The 12,846-nt window shown below is 40.8% G+C and overlaps 5 protein-coding genes across 5 annotated transcripts; 3 read left to right on the top strand and 2 right to left on the bottom strand.

Annotated features, from left to right (window-relative positions):
- Positions 1-617: 617 nt before the first annotated feature.
- Positions 618-2,423, top strand: FRE1 (Fre1p; the record flags this gene model as incomplete). Its single annotated transcript, XM_018879092.1, has 1 exon — positions 618-2,423. The coding sequence occupies one exon, from the start codon at positions 618-620 to the stop codon at positions 2,421-2,423; it is 1,806 nt and encodes a 601-aa protein (XP_018737041.1).
- A 160-nt stretch (positions 2,424-2,583) lies between these two features.
- On the bottom strand, positions 2,584-2,865 carry OPI3 (bifunctional phosphatidyl-N-methylethanolamine N-methyltransferase/phosphatidyl-N-dimethylethanolamine N-methyltransferase; the record flags this gene model as incomplete). Its single annotated transcript, XM_018879091.1, has 1 exon — positions 2,584-2,865. The coding sequence occupies one exon, from the start codon at positions 2,863-2,865 to the stop codon at positions 2,584-2,586; it is 282 nt and encodes a 93-aa protein (XP_018737040.1).
- A 2,409-nt stretch (positions 2,866-5,274) lies between these two features.
- On the top strand, positions 5,275-7,911 carry STE6 (ATP-binding cassette alpha-factor transporter STE6; the record flags this gene model as incomplete). Its single annotated transcript, XM_018879090.1, has 1 exon — positions 5,275-7,911. The coding sequence occupies one exon, from the start codon at positions 5,275-5,277 to the stop codon at positions 7,909-7,911; it is 2,637 nt and encodes an 878-aa protein (XP_018737039.1).
- Positions 7,912-11,070: 3,159 nt separating this feature from the next.
- Positions 11,071-11,634, top strand: YAH1 (Yah1p; the record flags this gene model as incomplete). Its single annotated transcript, XM_018879088.1, has 1 exon — positions 11,071-11,634. One exon carries the CDS (start codon positions 11,071-11,073, stop codon positions 11,632-11,634), a length of 564 nt encoding a protein of 187 aa, XP_018737038.1.
- Positions 11,635-11,900: 266 nt separating this feature from the next.
- On the bottom strand, positions 11,901-12,677 carry RRP15 (Rrp15p; the record flags this gene model as incomplete). The annotated part of the gene is made up of 1 exon (XM_018879087.1): positions 11,901-12,677. One exon carries the CDS (start codon positions 12,675-12,677, stop codon positions 11,901-11,903), a length of 777 nt encoding a protein of 258 aa, XP_018737037.1.
- Between the last annotated feature and the right edge of the window lie 169 nt (positions 12,678-12,846).

The raw sequence follows: 12,846 nt of genomic DNA, 5'->3' as shown, positions 1-12,846 counted from the left end.
GCGGGAATGGCAGAGCTCAAGTGAGATTTCAAACGGGAGTGGTTATATAAGATAATTCCAGTTCAAAATCATTTCTCACTTTTTTAGAATAAATACCGACATAAACTAACGTGACAGAGTTGAAACAGCTGATGGTGAAACCACTTATACTGAATCCGACCAAGATAGGACTTCATAGTCACAGAAATGAAACAAGGTCCACGAAGTACTCTTTCGTTCTGGAATGTGGGCCAGCAATCAATTAATGGCTCAAAAGTACTAATAATGACGTAGAAATCCGAAGTCGGTCCGTCTCCGAGTTAACGGCTTCCGACGGTACCCGTAACCTTCTCGCGTTTTACCAATTTCAGGTAGTCTTGGCTGCTTAACCGCAGATCCCTGCCACACTCAGAGATCAGATAAGATTTTTCTGATAATCCCAAATCCAGCTAAATTGTGCCCCTGACATAGAATGACTCCTGTTTTTATCCATTACTGCGAAACCACACGTGTACAGAGGATTTCAGTTTGATGAGTATTTAAAACGCGCACACAGCATCTTTGAGACCGCAGCCGAACATTTAGCCACTACGACCAGAGACTCGATTATCGGGACCTGATGCTCTCTGTCTCACGTAATGTTAGCTTCGTCACGGTCCCTGCCTCCTTCGTACAGCATTACGAATCAGCAGCAGCATGGTAACGAACCAACAGAAGAAAGTCCGTTTAGATACGACTCTCCTTTCGAGGGTCCTTTTAGAGAAGAATTAATTGCCGAGATATACAAGGGCCGAGATCTACTGGTATACTATGAGTATATCTTACTCGGTACATTCCTACTAATAGTTGTTGCCCACTGGACCAATAAATTACTGTGGTATATTCGTAACAAGCAGAGGAATCCGGGCTTACCAATTTACAACAGAAATGAAAATTCGACCGAGGAATCTCTCATATCTGAGGATACTGGAGCAAGCTCCTCAGAAACCGATCCATTATTAGGTAATAGACAACATTCGATGTTTAAGAGAATATACTACAGAACAATGGCCTTTTTTATGTTTCAACCCGAAGGTAAAGGAATGGAAAATTACGGCGTCACCATGATGCTTATTGTTTATGAGCTTATGACCATCTTCTTTGCACTTTATCAGATCAGATTCTGGATCATACTTGCATTCCGTCTTGGGTTGCTAGCTACTATCAATATCCCATTGATGTATGTCCTTGGAGCAAAACATAGCCCATTGTCTTACCTTACAGGATGGTCTTACGAGCAGGTAAACGTGTTCCATAGACTTTGTGGAGCAATCTGCTTTTTCTTGGTGATTCCCCATCTGATAATTTTTGCTTGTTATTTTAGATTCGACTATTTATTGACCCATCTATGGTCAGTTGCAGGAATAATTGCAGGAATTGCGTTCATAGCAATCGGCTTCTCATCCAGTCTCAAATTTCGAGAATCTTTCTATGAACTGTTTTATGTTGTTCATATTGTTGGATTTTTGGTATCAATTCCGGCTGTCTATTTACACTATCCTACTGCGCGTCCGTACGCTGTGGCTGCAGGACTGTCTGTGCTGTACGATAGGTTAACTAGGTTGCTGCTAGATTATCGAATTATGAAGTGCATCATACGACCGGCTAGTGGTGAAACAGTTATAATGGACATTCCGTTTTCTCCTGGTCCAAAAGACGGTACTGGTGGGTTTTTTGGTCGCCCGTTTGCTTGGACCACTGGCCAACATATCTATATTACAGTCATTGGATGTGGAACCTTTGAGTCTCATCCTTATACAATAGCTTCGACAATGAAATGTTCGAAGTATTTACGATTAATTATCAGAGCTCGTGATGGCTTCTCACGACGCTTATTAGAGTTGGCAGAGTCGAAACATGGGTTAGACGAGAATGAGCCAGTCCAACAATGGTGTATACTACATGGACCATATGGGGTTCATCCACCAGAGATGCCGAGTAGTGCTTCACCTCCACGGAACAACACCAAGCTCATTCTTGTTGCAGGTGGAGCTGGCGTGGCCTTCACATACCCACTCTACCAAGAATATCATCTGGCAAACAAGCTGCTGGAATCTCAAACTAAACTAGTGGGACAAAGTTCACCCAGTAAGTTTGATATCAACTTTCTATGGGTGCTACCACATAGCTCCTTCTCAGAGTGGCTGGTTGAACATGGAGAAACAGTTGTCGACACAACGAAAATGGACATTTGGGCCACTAGAGAGAAGGGTCGGCCAGACATTAATCAGCTCATATTGGGTTATATTAGCAAAGCCAATGGCGTGTCAAGCTCTGAGGACCACTGCTGGGTAGCGGCATGTGGACCTGATCCGCTCTTACGAGAAGTGCGCAATGCTGTTGCTAATCTAAGAGGTCAAGGTATGTCCAACGTCCATTATTATGCCGAAAGGTTTGGATGGTAGAATTGACATATATACCGCTTTCTTTATTACTATATTTATGTTTACGATAACGAATTTTATGAAATATGTAGATAAATTGACGATAAATCCTGTCTCTAAAAGCGCTTGGATTCCCTGTCACATACATTCATTTCTCGGTTATGATGCGTGCAACTTTTTTTTATTTAGCCTTCTTAGCTCTTTCCCGTTCTCTCTTGGCATAGATCTCAGCAGTAAAAGGCTCTTCGAATCTAAGAGCAATCAAGTACATGACGAGAACGAAACCAGAAACTGCAATACCAGCTGGTTTGGCGAACCAAAGACCAGTGCCCAAAAATGATAGGAAGCTTCCGTAGTACATTGGGTTATCTGTAACATTGAATGGGAAACCAGTGACTCTCTCGTCCATGAGGATTCCAAAATAATCACCTAAATAAGTACCAGTCACACCCAAGGCCCACATTGAACTAACCACTAGTATGCTCCCAAGGGCAAACGAAGTAGCACCTAGAGCTTTGAAAACAGGTTGATCTAGGAATGCGCTAATTGGTTGTTCCGCAAGTGCTTGTTGGTAGACATGGTCTCTGTAGATACCAAGCGAAAAGATGGTGATTGCGAGCAAATAGCATCCCAATTTTCTGTTGCCAAATGCCAATTTTGTCAAAATGTGGGTGCTATATTCTGTTCATGTTAGTGATGAGACTGGGGTTTGCAAGAGAATGACAAAGTTCCACCTACTCGCAGCCTCTACTATCGCCTTCTTTCACTGCTCCGATACCACGACTGTCTAATAAGGAATTCGGACTTAGCGACTAATCCTAATCCATTGAACTTACCAGCTCTGGCAGCAATATTCCAAAAAATTGGGTTAAAGGCAATAGTAGCCAAAGAATCTGGAGTTAGTGGTTAATATATCTCCTGTTAAGTACCAAACAATTACCAATACTGGTGGTAGCGCACTTACATTGGAAAGAAGGTTTGGTATAATCCACCTGGGACAAAAGGTCTGTAACAATATCAGCCATTTTTTTCTATTATTTTCTATTATTCTGGTTCCTTATTTTTCAAAGAGTGACAAATGGACTCCCCTGGAATTCTCGTGCAATCGTCCACCCCTATATACTTGCCCTGGCTTTCACATGCTACATAACCTGTCACTCATGCAGATGTGAGGCTTGATTTTGAGTAGAATGTTGAGCTCAGCGTGTGGCACGGAAGCTGGAGGCCAAGAAAAGTGTGCACTGATAAGTTTCGTTCTTGAATGAAATACCAGTCAAATTATCAATAAAGAGCTCTTTCTAGTAATATTATTTCGCTAATATTTCTCTGGTGAGCAAGCTACTGTTCTTGTTTCACTGGAGCGAGAGTGTCTATTCCTCGAATCCATAAACCAACTTGCGAGCATATATAAATGTAGTTATACAATTGAGACAGTTTGTTTTATATTTGTATTTTGTGAAACTAATATTAATCCGTAAGCCTGATTACCAGTTATCGTCTTTCGGAGTTAGGCCTCGAGATGGCATGCTATCTTGCATAGATCATCCTCAGAACTACCTAATGCAGATATATAATACAATTGACCTTCTCAAGGACATAAAATCCTGGGAAGAGCCAGACGACATTTAGTTACGGGTCCAACCTCCAAAAAAAAAGAAGGAGAAATGACTAAATCACTCAAGGATTATTTTGCTAAATATTCCTCAGGAGAGCCATCTATAACTAGGGCTAGCTCGGGGCTTGAACTCCCCCTATATGGGAAACCCGTTTTTCTTTACCCCAAACGGCCAAGTTATATCAACTATTTTAAATTTTTTGAGCTTTCAGACTTGGCAATTATTATACCTGCACTATTGGTAACTATCGCCGCAGCTTTGACAACTCCTGCTCTCACAATAATGTTAGGAAACATATTCAATTCCTTATCGCTGTATTCTGCTGGTTCTGTGAACAAAAGATACTTCATGGGCCAGGTCATCAGCTCAATTGCAGGAATACTGTCGCTTGGATTGGCGATGGTTATTCTCACATGGGCAATGATTAGTCTTTGGAGTATTTTTGGTGATAAACAAGTGTATCGAGCGAGGAAGTTGCTGTTTACCTCTGTCATATATCAGGACTTGGCATGGTTTGATAAAAGCTCTCAGATTATGGGAGAATTGGCCGCTTCCCATAGAAACATTGAAGAGTTCAGAATAGGAGTCTCTGTAGCCATGCCTTTTGTTGTTCTGGGCCTTACTACGGCCATAGCATCGTTATGCCTCTCATTCTATCATTCTTGGTCTTTAACTCTGGTATCATTGGCAGGTTTACCAATTGTGTTTTTGGTAGGCATCTGTACAAGTATTCCAGTCAGAAAATATCTACTCAAGTCCAAGCAAGCAATTAGTTCTGCATCCGATAGTATGCATTGGGCTATATCTTCGATAACGACAGTCAAGCTGTTTCAAAAAGAGCGAGCGGAAGTGCAGAAATTCATGTCTTACCTTGACATAGCCTACTCATCTTCTATTAGAATGTACAACTTTCTCAACATACAGGAAAGTCTGGTCAAAACAATTGTTCTCATAATGTTTGCCCAAAGCTTCTATTACGGGAACAGACTAATCCAAACTAACAAAGTTGACTCAGGAACAGTCATAATTGTCTTTTGGTGTTGTCTTTCCATAGCGCAAAGTTTACGAGGTCTAACGTCTCAGTTTATGTTCCTACAGAGAGGAAATATTGCAGCAGCTAAACTTCTTGAGGCAATAGATTGTGAGATTGACATAGTTCATCGATTTAAGCGCAAAATTGGACTGTATCCTTCACCAGCAGCCGGTGACATAGTATTCAAAAATGTAAGTTGAAGTCTTGAAGTCTTCTCCAGTCAATGTGTCACATACTAATAACTATAAAGATAAATTTCAAGTACCCCACTAGAAATGAAATGATTCTCGATGGATTCAATATAAATATCAAAGCAGGCCAGCTATCATTTATTGTGGGAAGATCTGGCAGTGGAAAATCCACTCTGGGTCATATACTTTTGAAACAATATGAAAGAGCTTCCGGCGCTATCTTTATAGATGGACTTGTTTTTGACACAATAAGCCCCCGCTGGCTCTGTGACAATATATTCGTTGTTGAGCAACAAAGCATATTGTTTGATGTAAGCATCGATGAGAACATTAAATTAGCAGCGAGTAGGGCAACAAACACTGAGAGTATCCGCAATGCTTGTGACCAGTTTTTTGTGTCTGAATTTGTAGGAGAGCTACCTCAAGGCTGGAAAACCAATGCCGGCCTGCAAGGAAAGAACCTAAGCGGAGGCCAAAAACAAAGAATATCGCTAGCAAGAGCAAGGTTAAGAAATACTCCAATTATGATATTCGACGAATCATTTAGTGCCTTGGATCCCCAGATGAGAGCAAAGTGTCTTGAAGAAATCAGAAAGTACCGGGCAGATAAGACTACAATAATTATAACCCACGAATTAGCTCAGATAAATCCGGATGATTATCTTTACATCATGGAGAGTGGGAATATTGTTGAGCATGGACTAAGAAAAGACCTCGAAGCAGATTCAGCGAGACTGAACTTTCTAGCTGATTTATCAAATTCATCCAATAGAGCATCCGAGGATCTCAGTTTTAGTGAAAACTGGTTTCCAGATTTGCCATCAAAACGGCATTCTCGAGTCGACGAGAGTATTGCGCACAGGAGACAGAGCACCATCGACCCTTACAATCAATTTATCTCGGAGGATGAACAGATTGATAGTAAGGTTCAAGCATGGAAGAGTAAAAAACGGATCTCAACCACAAAGTTGCTGTTTCAGTTAATCAACAGCTTGCCAAACAAAATTGTATTTGGAATAGGTATCGTATCGGCTGTACTGAATGCCATAACTAATCCACTTTTCTCATTCGCATTCTCCAATTTGCTAAATGGAATTATATATCAGAAGCAGATGGGAACATCAGATTATAGTCTCACCAGGTGGACTGTGATAGTGATAGCAATAGCCATAGGCGACGGCATTACCACATATGGCCGAACAGCATTAGATATTGCCTCAGAAACATGGCTTAGACACGCAAGAGTTAGATCTCTGAGAAACATACTGGACCGTGAACTTCTAGATCTCAATACAGACACAGAATCATCTTTGACTTCGCTTTTAATGAACGATTCTGAATCTGTCAGATTATTAGTGTCCCGATTCACAAGTGGAGTGATCAGCTGTGTCATTTTAGGAGTATTTGCCATTGTATGGTCAATGATTTCTGGTTGGCAACTAAGTCTAGTAGGTCTATCGTTCATTCCATGCTTCTACTTCTCCTCGGCTTGGTATAAATCTATTGTCACCAAGTGGGAAGCACTCTACCGAGAAGAGACCACTTCGGTGATTGGCCTCATAGACGAAGTTGTTGCGGGGATCAAATCCGTAAAATTACTTGCCTTGGAAAACTATTTCAAAAAGGAAGTTGATAAAAGGGAGATGACTCTGAATGCTATTGCTTTCAGAAGGGCGATATTCATAGGCCTTGGTTTTGGAGTTAATCAGATATTCATGTACATTACCCAAGCAATCATTTTATACTATGGCATGACACTGATATCTGATGGAAAGTACTCTGTTCAACAGGCTATGATGGTATTTACTTTGCTCATATTTTCCTTAGTAACTTTGGAACAGACCGTAGGCACAATACCTATTCTCAGTAACGGATTCGAAACTTGTCGGGAGATTCTAGATTTGATGAAGAGATCACCTTCTATGGAAAAAGCCAAAGCACATTATGATATCACTAAAGGAAGTATCAAGTTTGAGAATGTCGGATTTTGGTATTCTTCAACTACCTCAACAGAGGATAGTGAGTTGGAGGGTAGTGGAACTAGTCCAGTGTTGCTTAACTTCAATCTCGAAGTCAATTCCAACGAAGTGGTGGCGATTACTGGTCGCTCTGGTTGTGGAAAATCGACTCTTGCAAGACTAGTCACTAAACTCTACTCTCCACAACGAGGTACTATTAGTGTCGACGGGAACGACATAAGTGATCTTAGCACTAGATCTCTACGAAAGAAGATCGCAATAGTCAGCCAGATGCCGCTTTCATTTTTCGAAGGTACTATCGCTGACAATCTTAGATACGGAATGAAAGATGATCGAACAACGCCAGAACGACAGCAAATGGATTTGATGCGACAAGCTTGCCGAGAATCAGGACTGGACGAGTTCATCATGTCTCTCGAAGAAGGGTACGAGACAAAAATGGGCAGCTCGAGTAGTTCGGGCTCGTTGCTATCCGGTGGACAGCTTCAAAGATTGGGCATCGCTCGGGCATTACTAAGAAGCCCTAAAATTCTCATTCTGGATGAATGTACATCAGCTCTAGACGCAGAGTCTATAGATATCATTAAGCAGATGATCAAGTATCATCGAACTGTACGAGATATGACCATAATCATCATAACCCATCAAGAAGAGATGACTGACGGGGTGGATAGAGTCATTAAGATGTAGGATAATATATAATAGATGACAATCAATAAACAAGACACGACTATCTCCGATATCGTAGAATCGTGGAATATAAGACATTAAACTCTAAACAAAACGGCGGTCGAACAAACAGATATGTAAAAGTCCCGACTCGGTTGAGTTTTCAATTACCCCTCAATTCGCAATCACGATCTTTCTTATTGTGGCAAATATTTTTTTTCATCTCCATCAGACTTGCATGTTCTTTAGATCGCCCCTTTCTCCTTGTATACAATGTGATACTGGATTACTCACCCTCATCGTGCTGCATGCATGACTCGTGATTGATAAACTCGGCCCATGATGTCTAGCAATATCGGATTCCGACAATATTCAGCAATCAAACTAATTCTATTCAAATATAAAAAAAATTCGGTGGAAATAAGAATGTGATAAAGCTAAACAAGTCTGATATATATTAAGCTATAATAGTACACTTTGTTGTTTTGTGTGTTATACTTGATACTGTGGATAAAAGCCTGTTTCAGATGGATCCTTGCATCTCCAGATTTCGCGCATAAAAAGAAATTTAACATATAGATCACCTGCATCTTGTTAAGCATTTTTAGCTCGGAGAGCGATTCAAAGTCCGGGCTGTAGCGAGTATAAATAGAACTAATTTTTCTCTCTATTCTTATTCTACAATCTAAACAAGTGTCTTTCGGTTACAATCATCATGTCTAACACATCTAATCTCTACAAGGACAGTCAAGAATCCGTGCTCGAAGTATCTTCAATCATGACTGGAGATACTCTAATGTCCTCATCAACGAGCAGTAAAGGAAAGCTCTCCAAGGTAAAAAAGATCTTCTCCTTACCTAAAGAATCAGAAGAAGAGAGAAAGTTACGAATGAGTGGCTACTCTAATACTCCAAATGGAGTGAACAATAGAATGAATCTACTATAGGAAATGACTTCCATGTCACCTTGACTATTGTTATTTATTTTGGCCAATTACCTAGATCATGATCCGTCTTGTTAATTGATTTCTGTTTTACCATATTTGAAATTCATGATTGTCATATTATATCTTTGTCGCTATAGAACGTGCTAATCTTGCATATGTATAAATGATCATGCTAGTCATGTTATACAAATAAATTGTTTATGGGTAGAAAATGATAGTCGGAGTAAAATATCTGGGGAACAATATATAGCTAATGAGCCCCATAATAGGCTAATTCAGAGCTTCTCTTGAGAAACCCATGTGGAGAACGACAGGGAAGAGTGATGATGTTGCGAGAATACTCCGTTATTAAAGATTGTTATGAGAAAGGCGACAAGCCAACTGAACACAACCGGCCTATGAGTTCTAAAGTTACTAACAGACCATTGAAAGCAGAAGATCGCTTGAAGAAGAAAACCGAATCTGCCCCAGTTTATGCAGCAGAAGCTACGGAGAATTTTGACATTTTCGGAGACTTTACGGCACACGAACTAGAGGAAAGTACATTTAATCTGACCACTATAGACTCTGAAGAAAATAGTGGCACCCAGCTTAACAAGCAGGATGACTGTGTAAGCCATAGGGAGAAGCGGTCATCGAGAAATTCCAGGAAGCGTTTCGATGAACACGAGCCTGGGGAAGAATATGAATACAAGCAGGGGATTTCTGGTCTCGCTATGACACCCTTTAACATTTCGCTTGACCGTTTTGGAGGTTTGATGGATCAGAAGGGTAGTGTACTCATGAAGCCAGACCATCTTGATTCACGTTCTCCAGCCAGGAACCGCTCTCCTTTTGTGACAACGAGTCAGACGATTAGTTCGAATAATAGAAAAGACGTTTTATACGAGCTGGAGTCGAAGCAAGTATCAGAAGATGAATCTACGAATGACTCTGAAGGAAAGAGCCCAGAAAAACAGACCTGCGATGAAGAAGAACAAAATAAAACAGTTGATGAGAAAGCTGGAGATAACTCAATTTACCCCACTGAAAAGACTTTTACCCTAAGGACACAGAACGAACCTGAAATTACCACAACCAAAAGGAAATTTATGGACCATTGGAAAATTCTCTGGGCTAATCGACGTGGTCACACCAATGAAGTGCAAGAAGTTGGTAAACCCAAGGAGGGAAAACCAACAGATACTGACCCCAAATTCAACGAATCCAGAATCAACATTGATTTGATGGATTTTAAAGAAAAAGATACGAAGCTTCTAGATGAATCTGAGTCTGATAAGGCGCTAACTGGAGAGCCTATTAATTTCCTTAAAGCGGAAACAGAGTTTGGGTCCAAGAAATCATTTTCACTGAAAGGACGTCACCGAGCTTTTGTAAGACATGATTCAAACAAAGTTGCTCCCCTCTCGGAAGATGGTCCGAAACAAGCTCAATTTGGGTCTGCAGTAGAGCTTGTGTCAAAGCGAAGTAGGCTGAATTTGACGCTTTTGAAACTATACAAGCGAGCCACTCAAATTTTACAGAGAAAGACAGTTATTCCAATGGCCACCCGCAGTCGAAAGCCGAGAACGACTATTTCGAGCCCATCAAGTGTTGGGGATCCATTAATTGGATCTCCAAAAGTGACATCAGCTATTCCTTCAGTGACATCGGCTGTTTCGGCTGCAGAAGGAGTCTTGTCCACTGCCGTAGTGGTCGCAACAGCAATAACTACGCCAGTTTTGCCTCTTATCCAGTAAGTTATATAAGTTATCTCGAGATTTATCAAGGTTTATCAAAATATAGTGAAATACTCAGTCTGCTTTTATATCGATATGTCCTGCATGAGAGAAAACTGATTGAACCTCTATTTCTCATGACTTGAAGAAAGTCGACTGTTTGATAAAACTCTATTCTTCAAGATTTTTTGGAATCACATCTTATCAAAAAATACTGGAAGTAACAAACGCTTATCTTATCCGATAAACGCAGGGTCCCAAGAAATTTCTAGCCGTGCTATGAAATTTTGACTATTGCATGCGGCAGAGTTAACCCCGGAGTTCGATCCGAATGTCTTCGCCTCTTTGCCAGAGTTCCAACTGCACCCCTAAAAGAAGCTCATTTTACACTAGTCGCCTTTGTGGCTTTCTTGTTGTAACAACCGAAGGAGAGTCTCTGTTTTAATTTCTTAACCACATTGGCTCTGAACTCGTGAATGCGCATCATATTGCAAAAAGTCGTCAAGCTAATTGGAAATGACTCTGAGGTTAATATCTAAGTTAGCAAGCCCGTCTGCTTTGAGGCGTTGTGCTCTGGCTTCTTCTAAATCACAAGCTTTTGGAACCGCTTCGTTATTGCAAAGATCCGCTATTCGTAATGCTGTATCTGGCCCTGGTGGCAATATCTATACAGCACGATCTCTTCACACTACGGCCATTGCCCACCATGGTCATGTACATAAGCCCAATCCTGGTGAGGAGCTCCATGTGACATTTATCACTAAAGAAGGAGAACAGATTCAACTGGAGGTTGCCGAAGGGGATAATCTTCTCGATATTGCTCAAGCTCATAACATGGACATGGAAGGAGCATGTGGCGGATCTTGTGCATGCTCTACTTGCCACGTTATTGTGGATCCTGACTACTACGATAAAATGGAAGAACCAGATGATGATGAAAATGATATGCTTGATCTTGCATTTGGACTCACTGAGACTTCCAGACTCGGCTGTCAAATTAAAATGACCAAGGAACTTGATGGCGTTCGGGTCGCACTTCCAGCTATGACTCGAAATTTACAAGCCCGTGATTTCCAATGAAATGCCATGTACATATTATATTATAGACGTTTGTATATTTAATTAGATTCCTTCTAGGATGGTGTCAATCAAAGCTCAACTAACTGTTGAGTATAGGGGACCGACTTTGTGCTCGCTGAAGGCTGAAGGCTTCTAGTCGAACAAATGACTAGATAGTGGCATTTCCAATAGCTTCAAGGAGTGAAGCCTCCTTGAAGATGAGAAGATTTATCTCACACAGCGCAGTGTTTTTTTCCTAGAATACTTAAATATAAAAAATGCATTTATTACTTTTTACCACCTGATCTGATCAGATCCAGAAACGTATCTTTAGACATTTCTGTCATTTGTTCTTCTTTTTTCGTCAAACCAAGAATCTTTTCACCAGAGTTTGAAGCAGTATTTACCACAGTTTGAGATGCAAGAACGGCGTTGAATAAACGAACAACACCGCGCTGAGCAATTTTTCGTAGTTTCTTCTCTTGCTCTAACAGTTGTTGAACGGTTTGAGGTTCGGATCCATCCTCCTGTGGCCTCACCTCTAAAAGATTGCGAACTCTGTCCTTATCTTGTACTTGTTTCTTTTCAGCAGCCAAAGCTCTACGAGCTTTAGCGTCTAGCCTCGAGGTTTCAAGATCCTTGGCAGTTTTTTTGGACCGCACAAGAATAGGATTTTCTCTATCATGTGCCTTTACTTTTGACTGAAGGATTGCCGACATGGCTTTTGCAAATGATTCTTGCTCTTTTTCCTTCTTAGCTTCTAATCTACTCTTAGAAGGGACATTCTCATCTTCGGATTCGAATTGATCATCTTCCATCTCGCTACTATCAGCCTCTGCCTCACTAAACTCATCATTTAAATCATCACTGTAATCTCCACTGTCTCCCTCAAAGTCATCGCTATCTTCCTCTTCATTATCCTCGCTTGCGTCTTCGTCTTCTTCCTCTTGGGCCTCTTCCTCTCTCTTTCGTTTTAATTGTGGTGGGCTGACATCAGCCTTTTTCTGTAATTTGATACTGCCCTTTGGCTTACTGGCTTGTACATTAGTTGAACCTTTAGCCATTTTCGAAAAATATGATGAAATAAATAAATAATAAATAGATGACGGTATTCGAAATTTCGAAATTTCTGCATGGATATCTCCTGCATAGAAATAAAAAATTAGTCGATCACTTACCAGGTTAGGGTTGATTTAAACCCTGCATACCGAATATGAGGGTGAGATGAACGAA

Source organism: Sugiyamaella lignohabitans, chromosome B (assembly GCF_001640025.1).
Source record: "Sugiyamaella lignohabitans strain CBS 10342 chromosome B, complete sequence".
NCBI lineage: Eukaryota > Fungi > Ascomycota > Dipodascomycetes > Dipodascales > Trichomonascaceae > Sugiyamaella > Sugiyamaella lignohabitans.
This window is presented reverse-complemented; position numbering and strand designations above follow the sequence as displayed.